This window comes from Mixophyes fleayi, chromosome 4 (genome assembly GCF_038048845.1).
Source record: "Mixophyes fleayi isolate aMixFle1 chromosome 4, aMixFle1.hap1, whole genome shotgun sequence".
NCBI classification, from domain to species: domain Eukaryota; kingdom Metazoa; phylum Chordata; class Amphibia; order Anura; family Limnodynastidae; genus Mixophyes; species Mixophyes fleayi.
The window spans coordinates 3,152,410-3,168,747 of record NC_134405.1 but is presented as its reverse complement, the minus strand read 5'-3'; the positions used below and the strand labels follow the sequence as shown (position 1 = coordinate 3,168,747).

Here is a 16,338-nt window from a genome sequence, read left to right as displayed (position 1 = left end):
CGGAGGTGTAGTGACAGAGCTGTGTGTGTGTGTGTGGGGTCAGTACAGGAATAGTAGAGAGATACAGGACAGGATGGAGGTGTAGTGACAGAGCTGTGTGTGTGAGGTCAGTACAAGAATAGTAGAGAGATACAGGACAGGATGGAGGTGTAGTGACAGAGCTGTGTGTGTGGGGTCAGTACAGGAATAGTAGAGAGATACAGGACAGGATGGAGGTGTAGTGACAGAGCTGTGTGTGTGGGGTCAGTACAGGAATAGTAGAGAGATACAGGACAGGATGGAGGTGTAGTGACAGAGCTGTGTATGTGTGTGAGGTCAGTACAGGAATAGTAGAGAGATACAGGACAGGATGGAGGTGTAGTGACAGAGCTGTGTGTGTGTGAGGTCAGTACAGGAATAGTAGAGAGATACAGGACAGGATGGAGGTGTAGTGACAGAGCTGTATGTGTGGGGTCAGTACAGGAATAGCAGAGAGAGTGTTTAATCCTCAGACCAGTTAATAGCTTGGAATCCAGTGACTGGATCATCCTTCAGTCTGTGCAGTTTGGAGTGAGGGGGGGACTGGGGGAAGGAGGGGCGCGAGGAAGGAGAAAGAAGGAGACGAGAATGTATTAAACACGAGGTGACAGAGATGAAGAGAGCGCTGAAAGAAGGAGCAGGAAAGAATTGGGATGCTAAGAGACAGTCTGACTGAGTGCTGCAGAGAGACTGTGTGATTGTTGAGGGGGGAGTCTGAGTGAGTGTTGGGGGGAGAGTCTGAGTGAGTATTGGGGGGACAGTCCTAGTGTTGGGGGGACAGACTAAGTGAGTGTTGGGGGGACAGACTGAGTGAGTTGTGGGGGGACAGTCCTAGTGTTGGGGGCAGACACAGGGATAGAGTGGAGGTGGACAGGAGCATATGGGGTCAGGGTACAAGTAGTGGTGGACACGGAGGGTCGGGCACAGGTCACATTTGAGGGGGGTTCTCGGAGGTCTCTGGGAGAGAGATGGCTGCTCTCGCCAGCTCTTTGATTCGTCAGAAGCGAGAGGTGAGAGAACAGGTTGGACCCCGCCCTGTGCCCCCACAAAGGAAGGTCTGTCCCCGGGGTACCAAGTCTCTGTGCCAGAAGCAGCTTCTGTTCCTTGTGTCCAAAGTGAGACTGTGCGGGAGTCAGCGGAGAGCCCACCACAAAGACCCTGGTAAGACACCCGACAGGAGGAGGGAGAGAGGGTCTGCTCTGTATCTCTCTGCTATTCCTGTACTGACATCACACACACAGCTCTGTCACTACACCTCCATCCTCTCCTGTATCTCTCTACTATTCCTGTACTGACCCCACACACACAGCTCTGTCACTACACCTCCATCCTCTCCTGTATCTCTCTACTATTCCTGTACTGATCTCACATACACACAGCTCTGTCACTACACCTCCATCCTCTCCTGTATCTCTCTACTATTCCTGTCCTGACCCCGCGCACACAGCTCTGTCACTACACCTCCATCCTCTCCTGTATCTCTCTACTATTCCTGTACTGATCTCACATACAAACAGCTCTGTCACTACACCTCCATCCTGTACTGTATCTCTCTACTATTCCTGTACTGACCTCACACACAGCTCTGTCACTACACCTCCATCCTGTCCTGTATCTCTCTACTATTCCTGTACTGACCCCACACACAGCTCTGTCACTACACCTCCATCCTCTCCTGTATCTCTCTACTATTCCTGTACTGATCTCACATACAAACAGCTCTGTCACTACACCTCCATCCTGTCCTGTATCTCTCTACTATTCCTGTACTGACCCCGCACACACAGCTCTGTCATTGTACACACTTTGGTTCTCTCTCTCTGTAACTGGGGTACTTGGTTGAGCTGTTAGTATAAAGGATGTACACTATGTCCCATGGGACAGACGGATGAAAGAAAGGAGGTCAGGGGCATGGAGAAGAAAGAGGAGTGATTAGCAGAGAGGCGGAGGGACAGCATCCCAGGACTAGAAGATCTAGGTTAGTGTTTAATGTCTGACTCTTCTTTTCCAGAGCCACAGCTGAAAGGGATTGTCACCCGCTTGTTCAGCAGAATGGGTTATTACCTCCAATTTCATCCTGACGGGACAATATCAGGGACCATAGAGGAGGGTTGTCCCTACAGTGAGTACCAGGTCTATGTACTATTACGCAGCAATAACCAGAATTTTATATTGCAGCGAGAGTAAAACTATTATTTCCTCAATTAACACAGAAAAGAGATACTGGCTAGCAGCATTAGGAGCACTTGTAGCACTTCGCCAGCCAGTCTTGTGTTCATTTAATTGGCTGCTATTAAATTAACCTTAGTCTCACTCGGTCTGTGTGTGTATGTTTGTGAATTTAGACTGTAAGCTCCAATGGGACAGGGACTGATGTGAGTTCTCTGTACAGTGCTGCGGAATTAATGGCGCTATATAAATAGTTGCAGATGATGATGATTCTCAAATCTTTATTTCCAAGCTGTGAGAGATAGTTGTATTCGATCTGTGAGATATGGTTGTATTTCATCTGTGAGATATAGTTGTATTCCATCTGTGAGAGATGGTTTATTCGATCTGTGAGAGACCATTGTATTCGATCTGTAAGATACCATTATATTCGATCTATGAGAGATGGTTGCTTTCGATCTGTGATCAGTTTTGTGATGATTCTATCCAATCCGTGATCTGCGTGTTATCATCGTATAGGATCGGTGAGTGATTGTTGCTTATGATGGGCGAGTAATCGTTGTGTGGGACCGGCGAGTGATCGTTGTGTGGGGTCGGCGAGTGATCGTTGTGTGGGGTCGGCGAGTGATCGTTGTGTGGGATCGGCGATTGATTGTTGCTTATGATGGGCGAGTGATCGTTGTGTGGAGTCGACGAGTGATCGTTGTGTGGGACCGGCGAGTGATCGTTGTGTGGGACCGGCGAGTGATCGTTGTGTGGGACCGGCAAGTGATCGTTGTGTGGGGTCGGCGAGTGATCGTTGTGTGGGACCGGCGAGTGATCGTTGTGTGGGGTCGGCGAGTGATCGTTGTGTGGGGTCGACGAGTGATCGTTGTGTGGGGTCGGCGAATGATCGTTGTGTGGGGTCGGCGAGTGATCGTTGTGTGGGGTCGGCGAGTGATGGTTGTGTGGGACCGGCGAGTGATCGTTGTGTGGGGTCGGCGAGTGATCGTTGTGTGGGGTCGGCGAATGATCGTTGTCTGGGACCGGCGAGTGATCGTTGTGTGGGGTCGGCGAGTGATCGTTGTGTGGGACCGGCGAGTGATCGTTGTGTGGGACCGGCGAGTGATCGTTGTGTGGAGTCGACGAGTGATCGTTGTGTGGGGTCGGCGAGTGATCGTTGTGTGGGGTCAACGAGTGATCGTTGTGTGGGGTCAACGAGTGATCGTTGTGTGGGGTCGGCGAGTGATCGTTGTGTGGGGTCGGCGATTGATCGTTGTGTGGGGTCGGCGAGTGATCGTTGTGTGGGGTCGGCGAGTGATCGTTGTGTGGGACCGGCGAGTGATCGTTGTGTGGGGTCGGCGAGTGATCGTTGTGTGGGACCGGCGAGTGATCGTTGTGTGGGAACGGCGAGTGATCGTTGTGTGGGACCGGCGAGTGATCGTTGTGTGGGACCGGCGAGTGATCGTTGTGTGGGGTCAACGAGTGATCGTTGTGTGGGGTCGGCGAGTGGTCGTTGTGTGGGGACGGTGAGGGAACGCTTCTTCTGGTGTGTGTGTGTTATCGTTTTATTTTTATTTGTTAGTGATCTTTGTATATCATCTGCGAGGGATCATTGTATCCGATTTGAATGAATTTGTCATCAGAGAAGTGATAAATATTAAGAACATGGCAAAATACAGAATGTGATACAATGTGATACAATGCCTTAACCTTCTTGCTATCACTGAAACATGGCTCTCTTCAACTGACACCGTTTCCCTTGTCGTTATCTGCCATGGGGGCTTCTCCTTCACCCACTCCACCAGACTGGATGCTCCTCCATTGCTAACCAATCCTTCTTTAAGGTCTTCATTTCCAATCCCTGCTGCCTCTTTGCCATGTTCAACTCTCTCCTCTTCCCCCCTGCTATCCAGCTCTCCCTCTACAACACTGACTTTGCCTCCTTTATCTCCTCCAAAATCTGACTCGACATCTCCTCCTTGCATCATCCACTTGCCACCCTAATCAATCCACCTTCCTCCATCAACCAACTCTGGTGCCCATTCCGCCCTACTTCGGGTGAAGAAGTCCACTCCCCTCATTCTTTCCTCTCCCCCGTCCACCTGCCACCTGGATCCCATCTCCTCTCACCTCCTTCGCTCCCTCTCCCTAACTGCCTGCTCCTACCTAGCACACCTCTTCAACCTGTCACTCTCCACTGGCATTGTCCCCTCTTCCTTTAAACATGCCCTTATCTCCCCCATTGTCAAGAAACCCAATATTGACCCCTCCTGACTTCTTAACCACCTCCCCATTTCACTTCTCCCCTTTGCCTCTAAATTACTCGAGCGGGCTGCCCGCAATCGCCTCACCAGGCAACTTTCGGAAAACTCCCTCCATGACCGTCTCCAACTCAGCTTCCATCCCCTCCACTACACTGAAACTGAATGAAACTGAAACTGCCCTGGTCAAAGTTACTAACGACCTTCTCTTGGCTAAATCCATGAGTCACTTCTCCCTGCTTATCCTCCTGGACCTCTGTGTGGCCTTTGACACCACACCATACACCACCCTTTCCTGCTGCAGACCCATCTTTCAGCCTCTCTGTCTCCATTTTTGCATGGTTCACCTGATACTTCGCCAACTGCTCCGTCTCTGTCTCCACTTCAGAGTCATCCACCCGACCCCCCCCTTCCGCTCTCCCTGTAGGAGTCCCTCAGGACTCTTTTCTTGGCTGTACACTACCTCCTGGGTGAGATCATCACTTGATTTGGTCTCCAGTTTCATCTTTACATTGATGACATTCAACTCTACATCTCCTCTGCTGATCCTTTTCCCCCTCCTCTGTCGTGTATCTGACTGCCTTTCCGCCATCTCCTCTTGACATTGGCAAAACCAGTCTCATTGTCTTCCCTCCTTCTAAATCGTTATCTCACCTTGATCTCTCTTTCACTGTAAACACCACCATCTCTTTTTTTTTTTTTCCCCACCTCTGCTGCCTCAGCGTCACCCTTGACCCTTCCATCTCTTTTGCACCCCCCCCACATTCAATCTCTTGTCGCTTTCAACTACGCAATATTGCCCGCCTACGACCTGTCCTATCTCAGGATGCCACCAAAACCATTATCCATGCACTCTTCCCATTTCGATTACTGCAAGACTCTCCTCACCATCCGCCCCCGCTTCCACCGTGGCCCCCTTTGCTCTATGCTCAACAGGGATATGAGATTTATCTTCCTTTCACACCACTCTTCCTCTGCCTCCCCTCTCTGTCTTACCTTATCTTACACTGGCTCCCGTTCCCCAGAATCCTGTACAAGCTCCTCTCCCTCACCTACAAGTCCCCCTTATACACTACCGCGCTTTATGTCGCCAACTCTTCTCCATTCACATCTGCCCATTACCTGCGACCGTCGCCTCTCCTCCACTCTGATCACCTCATCCCACTCCAGAATCCAAGATTTCTCTCGGTCTGCCCCCCTCAACTGGAACGACCTTCCTTGTTACATCCGATTGTCCTATAATCTATGCTCCTTTAAATGGGCACTTAAAACTCATCTCTTCCTCAAAGCTTGCCAGCCATCCACTTTACCTTCTATCCATGCTTGATCTCCTCACCTCTGTCTTCCCCTGTCCCTGTACTCGCTCCTCTTGTGCGTGATCCCCTCCACTGACTCCCTTTGTGCCTGATGCCTGTTTGCCCTCCCTTTTGGTTGTAACCTCTTACAAGCACGGCCCTCTTCCCTCCTGTCTCTATACCTATTCTTCTGCTCCAACTTCACTGTAATTGCTATGCTTGGAACTATTGGTATTACTCGTTTGCTGTTTTGTACTGTTTTACCCTGTATGGTCAACTGTTTGTAATCTGTACGATGCTGCGGAAATATTGTGGCGCCTTATAAATAAAGGATAATAATAAACAGCGCTCTCCCACCCATACAGACCTATGCTCTGTCACTACCTATTAAATAAGGGCAGTGGGATCACAAGATACCTTCACCCACTGGCACACAATGATCCTTGTTACACACACTAGCAATCAAAGGGTTAACGCCGAAAAACTCTGTTACACAAATGTACACGCTGGCACACTCTAAGCTTGTTAGCCGAATTGATTAACAATTCACCAGCAATTTAAATGGTTAACATGGGCATGTAATAATCTTCGTAAAAGGCAAATGGATTCGTTAGAGTATCCAGGACAAAACTTATTATTTTAGATTTAATATACAGAGGTACAGGACACTTGGATATAAAAACAGATAACAATTGACATGCATAACAGTTATAAAAACACATGGGGTAAAATTACAGAGAATAAACTTACGCATGATAATCTGTATACCTGGGTCAGGCAGAACGGGTGGGGTACGTTTTAGCGATTGCCATAATTCCGACAATGCCAATTGCGGGAAACCAATGTCAATTAGCATAATCCTGATAGGCAGCAAATGTAGATTTATCCTAAAAAAAGACACACCACATCACCGACAAGCCGGCTATCGTTTCTGGATGCAGAAAATCCCAGCAGTTGCAAATGACGTAAACTAAAATGGTGATAGTGAGACTTCCGGTTTTAAAGCGGCAATGCCAGAACCTGTGTCTTATATCATGTAGAACCCTTTATCCTTATTGTAATTGTAGCCCTTACCCTAACCCTTACCCTAACCCTAACCCCAAACCTAACCCTAACCCTAACCCTAAACCTAAACCTAAACCTAACCCCAAACCTAACCCTAAACCTAACCCTAACCCCAAACCTAAACCTAACCCTAACCCCAAACCTAACCCTAACCCTAAACATAAACCTAACCCCAAACCTAAACCTAACCCTAACCCCAAACCTAAACCTAACCCTAACCCTAACCCTAACCCCAAACCTAACCCTAACCCTAACCCTAACCCCAAACCTAAACCTAACCCTAACCCCAAACCTAACCCTAACCCTAACCCTAAACCTAAACCTAACCCTAACCCCAAACCTAAACCTAACCCTAACCCCAAACCTAAACCTAACCCTAACCTCAAACCTAAACCTAACCCTTTGAATACATTATAGAGGCGGCGGGTCCTGGCATTGTCGCTTTAAAACTGAAACTGTCACTCCCATCATTTTAATTGATGTAATTTGCAACTGCTGGGATTTTATGCATTTGGAAACTATAGCCGGCTGGTCGGTGAGGTTGTGTGTCTTTTTTAGGGTGTCTGGATTTCCTGCCTGTCGGGATTATTGTAATTGGCATTCCTTTGTCGCGATTGCGATTGTGTCAATCGCAATCACGACTACCACCGCGCGGATCAGATGGACAGTCCTTCAATTAGATTGAGACCCTAAGAGCTGACAATATGCCCCTTCACACACAGACTTTAAAAGCAAAACCGAATTGGGATGGCATTCAGAGGAGCAGGGCATATGCGAATTTAGTGGAGGAAATGTCCCCTGGTTGTCAACTATGATTTGCTCAAAAATATTCCAAAAGTTTCTTAACTTTTCTCAGACATATCCTAGGGACATAACTCCCCTTCAATAAACCAATCATAACCTCCCACACATTTACGTACCAAATATGATGGAATTGCAACAATATCAAATATCATTCCAAAAGATATGTGACTACTGCGGTTTCTCTGTACAGTTGATATCTACACTTCACAACCCTTGTGCATTTTTTGCCCTTTAGTACAGAGTGGCACACTGATTTTCCTAAATATGAAATATGAAGGCATGTTCTTTGAAGTTATTATTTCCATCTACCTGCATAGATAGCCTTCATGTGTTGCATTTGCCTACAAGGTTCTCACCTAGGAGGATGCATTGATTTTACAATACCTATTGAAAGGAAGTCTACTCTAGGTAGGAAATGGCATGAATGATCAAGGTGATGCATGGATGTGGTCTACATATGTTAAGCTAGTTTCCTGATAGATTGTCTACTGAACCTAATTACTTCCAATGGGCTAACTGACCAAAAGTTTTTAAAACATTAAAAAATCATGTACAGGGGGCTGTTATGCAATTGCTTAAGGCTACATTTTAACTTCCCCCTTAACTGTACTAATATTACTGTCGGTGTACACAGCCGCGTCATTAAGTGCTGCCGGCCTGTATAATCAATCAACTTTACTACAAGTAAGTTTTTTTTTAAACATTCGGAATTAATAGTTTGTAGGTTACCGAAACATTAGCTGTAAAGATGTCGCTGTAATTCTTGTTGGAAGTTACAGCATCAGGGATTAGTACCCAACCCAATTTGGGGCCCTGACATTTAATACTTAATTTAGGCCCCTCATCCTGACAGATGTGCACATTTGTACATGGACCTGACTATTGCTATCTTATTGGAGAACTGGATTTCTGCTTTAGTCTGCATGCTGGGCTTTAGTTGAAGCTTCTCCCAGAATCCTTTGGGAAGTGTATGTTAACATTGCTGTGCTGCTTTCTTTTTCTCTCTCTGAACACTCCAGCTATTAGAAGATTAATATTACAGCATATATAACAGTACTGTTGTCTTTTTTGATCAACCAAACCTCAGACCGGATCTTCATTTTTTTCACTATACGTACCATTGATGTAAGGCTGTATCTACAGAGACTGGCTATTGAGTGTCAGGGTTTACCAGTCACCAGTGTCTGATCTTGGTTATACCCATTGATAGTCCTGACAGAGGATGAACCTTTGAGTCAAGTTGTAGCAGCGGATGACTCTTTAAGGGTCTCTTCAGTTCTTGTACATTGACCTCAGTGAAGGGGGCCTTGGCCTTTCTTTCCCACCCTCTGGGCCATCTTTATGGCCACTAATCTCAGTGGGGCTGAGACCCATTACTAATCTTCTGTGGGGCTAGGACCAACTCCAATTATTATAGGGCTGAGACCTACTTAAATTGATCTGGGCCCTGAACACAAATTGTGGAGGGGTTCTCACCCATTTTCTTTTATGGGACCAACTCACTGTGGCCCCCTGCTCTTGAGATCACCCTTTCTGGCTCACCACTTAATTATTCACTTGTGGGGTACACAGACCCTTGCCAGATCTGCACTTAGGTGAACCTTAGTCCTAGCCTCATGCTGTGGTCACCCCATACTTTGCTTTGGCTAAGACTCTCTGTCTCTGAGGCTGAGATCCACCTCTAGCTCTCTGCTTTTGGGCCATGAGTTTTCTGGGTTCTATCTCAATCTACTGGGGAAACCCTACTGTAGTGCTCCCAATTCTCATACTCAATACTGCTAGCAGAGCATTCAGCCTTTCCTCAGCTGATACTTAGGCAGCTTTTTGTTTGTGTCTCTCACTTAGGTCCCTGTACCGAGGTCTCCACATATGGGGTCTCAGCCAGCTTACTGACTTCCAATGTATCTCAAACACATACGTCTATGTTCTGGAGATGTATATAGTAATGGTATTGTTACAAGGTTAGCCCCTTTGTTGCTGGTATGCAGGCTCTCTCACCAGGGTTGTTTAAGCTATTTTAAAGACATAGTATCAGAACATACATGGAGACATATTACATAGGGTAGTCATGAATGGGTATGCTGGTGGAGAGCGGTACCCAGCTGGCCTAACCTTATCCACCTCTCCGTGACCCTGAGAAGTTGGGAACATAAACAGGTAAAAAGTATCCTGATAATACACTATTATCTGTGCGTGAGAGGCACATTGATGGTGGACAAGGTTAACCCCTGTCTTGTCACAAAACCACATTATGCTGATTTCACTCTTCTGGTCCTAGATCCATTCCTGGACTTTCCTGCTAGAAATCCTATCCGTAGATGGGTGTGCCGCTGCGATGAAGAGATGTCCCAGGTCTAGTACAATGTTTAGGTATTCTGCCATGAAGACAGTCCACACCATTGCCCCACCACCAGCCCGCATCGTTGATGCCTGGTGGGACAGAACCATGTTCTAGTTCTCCCTTCAGCAGGAACCATTCCGGGGTTTCAATCTCCCCAGTGTCCAGAGTTTGTGCTTAGCCCTTTTCATCTTTTTTTTTTTTTTTTCTGTATTAAGTGGAATATTCTCTGTTCATTACAGTACAGTGCATTATGAGATGCCTCCTACACCACACTGTACTCAACTAATCGCCTCTGCATAAGTCATGTCAGCCTGGATCAGCCTCTGTCATTAATGCGTTGTCTCCAACCACAGGACCACCATTGGCTGTTATTTTGGTGGTGGTCCATTGAGGATGTACCCAGGAATTATCTGCACATCGGTTGCTGAACAGATAAGCTGGCTGCTCTGTTCTCTGATTGTATATATCATTTTATTTCTCTAATAATGAATGGGAAACGTATCACAATGTCTTCATGTTCCCTCCTCCTGCAGGCACACCATTAATGTCCTTCGGTATCACTTAATCATCTGACAATCAGTATTGTATTATGCTCGTTCCTAATCCTTTATAACCACAAACAATCTTATGGCTTCTGGTGTAGTTATTTTGTCGCATTTTATTATTTATCATTATTCCTTTACGTATGTCAGTTGCTGTTTTATAGTTTCTGCTCCTGTGGACAGGACGCAGAGGACACCTATAAACTGCAGAGAGAATTCGTTGTTCTAATCTGGGGTTTATAGGATCAATTTCTGCAGGGATTATTTGAGTAATTATTAAAAAATGTGGTTTATTTCAAACCCAGAGTACAAGCTGTACCTAGGAGAATCCATTTATATAACAACTTCAGTCTATCTACCATCCATAAAAAAACATGTGGGTTTTATAGAGCAAGAAAAGTTAATGTCAGAGATTGTTTTAGTAAATGTGGGTTGTATGTTCAGCTACAATGTACCTCCCCCTGCTCTCTATCTTTTTCCTCTTTTGATATTTCCTTTCATTGTGTTTTTCCTAATCTTATCACTGCTCCCTGACCCCTCTATTGTCTCTCTAACCCGTAGTGACAACATTCCTTCTTCCCAACCCCCTGTTCACTTTCCCTCTAAATTCTCCCTGAGTTTATTCCCACTTCTCACTCAGAATTGTCTCATTCTTTGCCTCACTCTCTCCTGATGCACTTTCGACAATTTTATTTTACTCCCTAGCTGTCTATTATATATTTCTTCCATAAAACGTCTCTCCTGCTCTCTCTAACTGTGAGTCTCTCTCTCTCGTCTCTTATTGACACCCAAGCCCTCTTCAATGTCATCCCTGTGGGTCTTCGAGTTGTAGCCATTCAGAGCTCCTCTTGTGGTCAGTATGTTGCCATGAACTCAGAAGGACGGCTCTACAACTCAGTAAGTAGCTTCTGTTTTATCCTGCTTTTGGACTTTGAAACCACTAGTAAACTCATATCTCTAGTAAACTCATAAACTCATATCCCTAAAACTTGAAGCTAACCTCCTTTCTGGCATCTTCAGATATGGCATAGTGGCCTCACCTTCTAGGACTTTTAGAATTACAAACTATCTGTTGTCTCCTCAGATGTGCTGGGAGAGTTGATTTTTACTTGAGAAAATGATAAGTGAAAATCAAGAAAGTTTGATATTGAAAATATATGAATGAATTAATACACCTCAAGCTTCTGTAGGATGCTGGAAAGGTGTCAACCAAGTTCACGTTTCCAGGTCTTTGGTGAGGGGTGTTGTGATTTCCCATCATTCATTGTGAGCATTCCCATCAGGTGACATCTGTGATGACTGCTCACTTTACATGGTCCCTGCACGTAGTGTCACGACTGAGGAACAGGAGTCATGTTCTCTTGATGGTGCACAGTGGTATTGCCAACATAACTTTACCTTACCGTGTTACTTGCCTATATATAACGGACCGGGATCTTGTGGACCTCTTGTATATGAGGCAGGAACAACATTACTACAATATTATTACCACTAATGGGTTCTCACCAAAGAATAGAGACAAGAAGAAACAGTTTCCGACTTTGTTCAGCTGGAGCTTGGTACTGTATTTAAAGGAGCTCCCGCTTGTTTTTTGGTTCTCCAGACTCAAGATTATCAAGATTTTAGCAAAGTCTATTAACAGAGTATAGCAACACTTAGTAAAAGGACACACTGGTGTACTGAAACTTGCTCAGAAAACAATGTGAGGGTGAAGAAATATCTAATGATAGTTTCTGCTGGTATGAAGATATAGATCTTCTCCTGGCCGATCACTTTGTGATGTTCAGTTTGTATTGTTACATCTCTACACTTTCTCTCTTTTAGCCTCATTTTACTGCTGAGTGTCGCTTCAAAGAGGGTGTTTTTGACAACTATTTTGTCACCTACTCGTCAACACTCTACCGGCAGCGTAGCTCTGGTCGGGGATGGTACCTGGGCCTTAATAAAGATGGACGGGCCATGGAGGGTAACAGGGTAAAAAGGCACAGACCTGCTGGTCACTTTCTGCCCAAACTCAGTGAAGGTAAGGAATGGACAGTTGGCGTTAGACGTGGGATCTATAGCAAAGTTTACTTTGTCCACACACTGACTTATATATCATCTTTTTTCAGTTGCTCTGTATAAAGAGCCATCTCTCCATGATGTCATCAAAATGTCACCTAAGAGAAGACTGACAGCAAAACCAAGTGCTCGACTCCGAGGGGCCCATTGAGATAAGAGTAAGGAGAGGGAGGACACATTGGGACACTGGAAGAAATTAAGCAATGAAGAAAATGGAAAACATGTTTAGGTGGAAAGGGTTTCAGAGAGAGATAGGAGCTTTGCAAAATCTACTTCTCCTCTATGGAAAAACATTCTTGACACCTGAATGATACATGCAATTTGTAGACTCTCAGAATGACTCAAAAACACACCATACGTCATCTATGATTGCAATAATACCTGATACCTCCAGGACTGGATACCTCGTACCTCTTAGACTACAAAATGTCCTGCATCTCAGGAAGCCTCAATCCATCTTCCAGTATACACATTTGTCTGCACCTGTGTATACATATATCTGTATATATTCAGACTGTACCGAGGTGCTGAACAGTAAGAACTTATATTAGTATATTTATGTCAACGCACAATTATATATACTCTTATAAACATCTGCTATGCTTATGTATAAAAATGAACCGTGTAAGAAGTAATGTAAATTTATATATAGAGAAAAAAGTATACATAGTACACAAAAAAACACCGTTCACAAATAACCGCCATGTGTAACACCTAATTTGTTGAATGCAAATTATTACTTTATCATTGTGTCTGTTCACAGATCATATTGTTTTATCACACAGAGATTTAATCCTATGTTATTCATATGCAAGCTAATTACTAGCCATATAAAACTGTTAATTCGTATTATTAGCTTGGTGTGGTTCAGATGAACTCTGTGTCCAGCTATGGTTTAAAACCTGAAAGGAGGGCAACTACATTAATGTATCTCTTTGCTTATTTCTAAACTCTTCTGCTCTACCCATGAGGTATTTAGGGATAGAGACTTCCGGACACGTAATTAAAGATGAGTGCCCAATACCAATTTATGGCACGGATCGTAAAAGTTAAAACCTTTTAAAACATAATTTTAAGGTTACATAAATATCCTCAATAATATCCAATAACAGATGCCCTTACATTCTCTGTGGCTCTGTGATATCTCAGGGCATCTCAACGGGGTGACTGAGCAGCTGGGATACATTTGAATGAAGGAAGATAAGGACACAGGAAAATGTCATATTTTCTCAAGTATTGTATTTACAGAAGTCTTGTCTTGTATGTAAATTAAGGGAAACCTATGACCTATTGTGTGGAGTAATATCAGCTTTGTAGGAAATTCCGGTAAGAACTTTGGCCAGTGTAAATAAACCCTGACTTGCAAGGTATTTAAAAAGAGGTCATAAACAACTAAAGACTTACTAGGTCTGACATAAGAGTGGACGGGGGATGTGGGTACCTGCTGCATGTTTAAAATATACTGCAAATCTAACAGAATTGTTCACTTTTGGGAGTCCATTTCATATTGAAAAGTGTCCTATTGCTTATGCCTCTCCCAGCAGACACAAACTGATCATTCGTAAGTTTATCATTTGTTGTTTAGTCCTTTTTATTTTAGAAGAAACTATTGATTTATATCATATATATATATATATATATATATATATATATATATATATATATATATATATATATATATGTATGTTATTTCCAGTTGATTCAGCCATAGAATCATTTGTGAGTTTACCATTTCTGTTGTGTTATTCCTTTTTTATTTTCCAAAAAACTATTGTATTATATCTTTGTATGTCCTTTTGTTTATTGTTTTCATCGTAAGCATTGTGGATGTGTTTTCCATATTAAATTACACTTAATAAGTTCATGTCTCTATGTTCTTACAAATTCACATGTCAGACTGAGGTTGGTATTAGAACACTACATTGTTGAAACAAAGGAGACCATTTGGTCTATGATAACTCTGGGTCAGGAGAGATTATTTGGTTTATGATAACTCTGATGAATGTAAATTTTGATAGATTAGTTTAAAGGGAGAGCCAAAGGCTTCCTGAGTAACAGTGTCGGCTCTTCACAAAAAACATTGGTGGTGGTATAAAATATAAGTCAAAGTTAGTGTGTGGGATAGATAGGGAGAGTTTCAAAAAAATGTAAACAGACCATGTGGTTGTTTTTTATTAACCTTTTGTCACACACGTCACGCAGACTCAAGTGAGTGCTGAATCCTGACAACCTGGTGGCAAGATGGGATATATTCATTTTTAAGTAATTCTGGGTTTGTGATTTTTGAGAGATCAATGCTTCAAATAGACATGCAGCAAATAGTGTCTTTCCCTTCCTTTTCTTGTTTTTCTTAGCTTTTTGATTTGGTGTTATATTGTACCAAATACTGTACTGTTGCTTCCTGATTAATCTAATAGTTCAATTGTGAATTTTGCTATGGACATTTATTTACAAACAGCTCTCAAATATTTGCAGCTTATACAACAATTTCAGGAGACAGAAGCTGCAGAGCGGCAGTGCCAGGCTGCAGAGAGACAAGCTGCCATGGATGCTGCAGAGAGACAAGCTGCCATGGATGCTGCAGAGAGACAAGCTGCCATGGAGGCTGCAGAGAGACAAGCTGCCCATGGAGGCTGCAGAGAGACAAGCTGCCATGGATGCTGCAGAGAGACAAGCTGCCATGGATGCTGCAGAGAGACAAGCTGCCATGGAGGCTGCAGAGAGACAAGCTGCCCATGGAGGCTGCAGAGAGACAAGCTGCCATGGAGGCTGCAGAGAGACAAGCTGCCATGGATGCTGCAGAGAGACAAGCTGCCATGGAGGCTGCAGAGAGACAAACTGCCCATGGAGGCTGCAGAGAGACAAGCTGCCATGGATGCTGCAGAGAGACAAGCTGCCATGGATGCTGCAGAGAGACAAGCTGCCATGGATGCTGCAGAGAGACAAGCTGCCATGGATGCTGCAGAGAGACAAGCTGCAATGGAAACTGCAGAATGCCAAGCTGAGCAGCAAGCAGAAAGAGAAGCTGCAGAACAAGAGGCAGAAAGGAGATACCAGCTGGAGCTTGCCAAACTCCAGCGCCAACCAGAAGCCAGAGAGGCTGGTATCAGCAGACCTGGTCCCAAGAATTTCCCTGCTCTGGAGAAAGATGAGGATATCGACAACTTTCTGGATTTGAAAAGACCTGCCTACAGTGTGGACTGGCCCAAGATCAGTGGGCACAGTACTTAACCTCTGGTCTGTGTGGGAAAGCCTTGGAGACCTTTGCAGACCTTCCACCTGAGATGGACAGAGATTATCAAGCTATCAAAAGTGCCCTGTTGCAGCGGTTTAACATCACCCCTGAGGCTCACAGACAAAAGTTCAGAGATATAAAACACAGTGCCTCTAAAACTTACTTGCGGCTCAACTGTTAGCTTCTTTCACACAGTGGGTTGAGAGGTTAAATATCACCACCTGTGATGCTCTGAAAGAAGATTTAAAGATACAGGAGCAGTTTTCTCACTTTGTGCTCAGCTGATGTGAAGGAATTGGTAGTGTATCATGATCCTGCATTGCCTGCGAAAAAAGCTAGAGTGGCTGACCTGTATACTGTCACTGGGGCACCTGCACCTAAAAGAGGATCTTTTGTGCCAGGGCAGTCTGCCTGGAAAGAGGGCATCCAGGAGTAGGAACATCACCCCCCTCAGCACCTTTCTCTGTTGTTCTTCTTCCTTCTCTTTTGGGAGGGTAGGGGCCAAGCCCCTTCTGGGAGACAGCCGCCTGTGTCTAGAATACTAGACCCGTCCTCTGAAGGGTTT

The 16,338-nt window shown here is 44.7% G+C and overlaps 1 protein-coding gene across 1 annotated transcript; it reads left to right on the top strand.

Moving 5' to 3' along the window:
• The first annotated feature begins 822 nt into the window (after window positions 1-822).
• FGF11 (fibroblast growth factor 11) lies at window positions 823-14,274 on the top strand. Its single transcript, XM_075206156.1, has 5 exons — window positions 823-1,179; window positions 2,030-2,140; window positions 11,271-11,374; window positions 12,302-12,500; window positions 12,589-14,274. Exons 1-5 carry the CDS (start codon window positions 987-989, stop codon window positions 12,687-12,689), a joined length of 708 nt encoding a protein of 235 aa, XP_075062257.1. The 5' UTR covers window positions 823-986; the 3' UTR covers window positions 12,690-14,274.
• Window positions 14,275-16,338: the final 2,064 nt, after the last annotated feature.

Bases quoted from the DNA above. Each gene is read 5' to 3' on its own strand.
- FGF11 (XM_075206156.1), top strand. From the start codon at position 987: ATGGCTGCTCTCGCCAGCTCTTTGATTCGTCAGAAGCGAGAGGTGAGA. The intron at 2,141-11,270 runs GTGAGTACCAGG...TTGACACCCAAG, and splicing joins AGAGGAGGGTTGTCCCTACA to CCCTCTTCAATGTCATCCCT. The intron at 11,375-12,301 runs GTAAGTAGCTTC...TCTCTCTTTTAG, and splicing joins AAGGACGGCTCTACAACTCA to CCTCATTTTACTGCTGAGTG.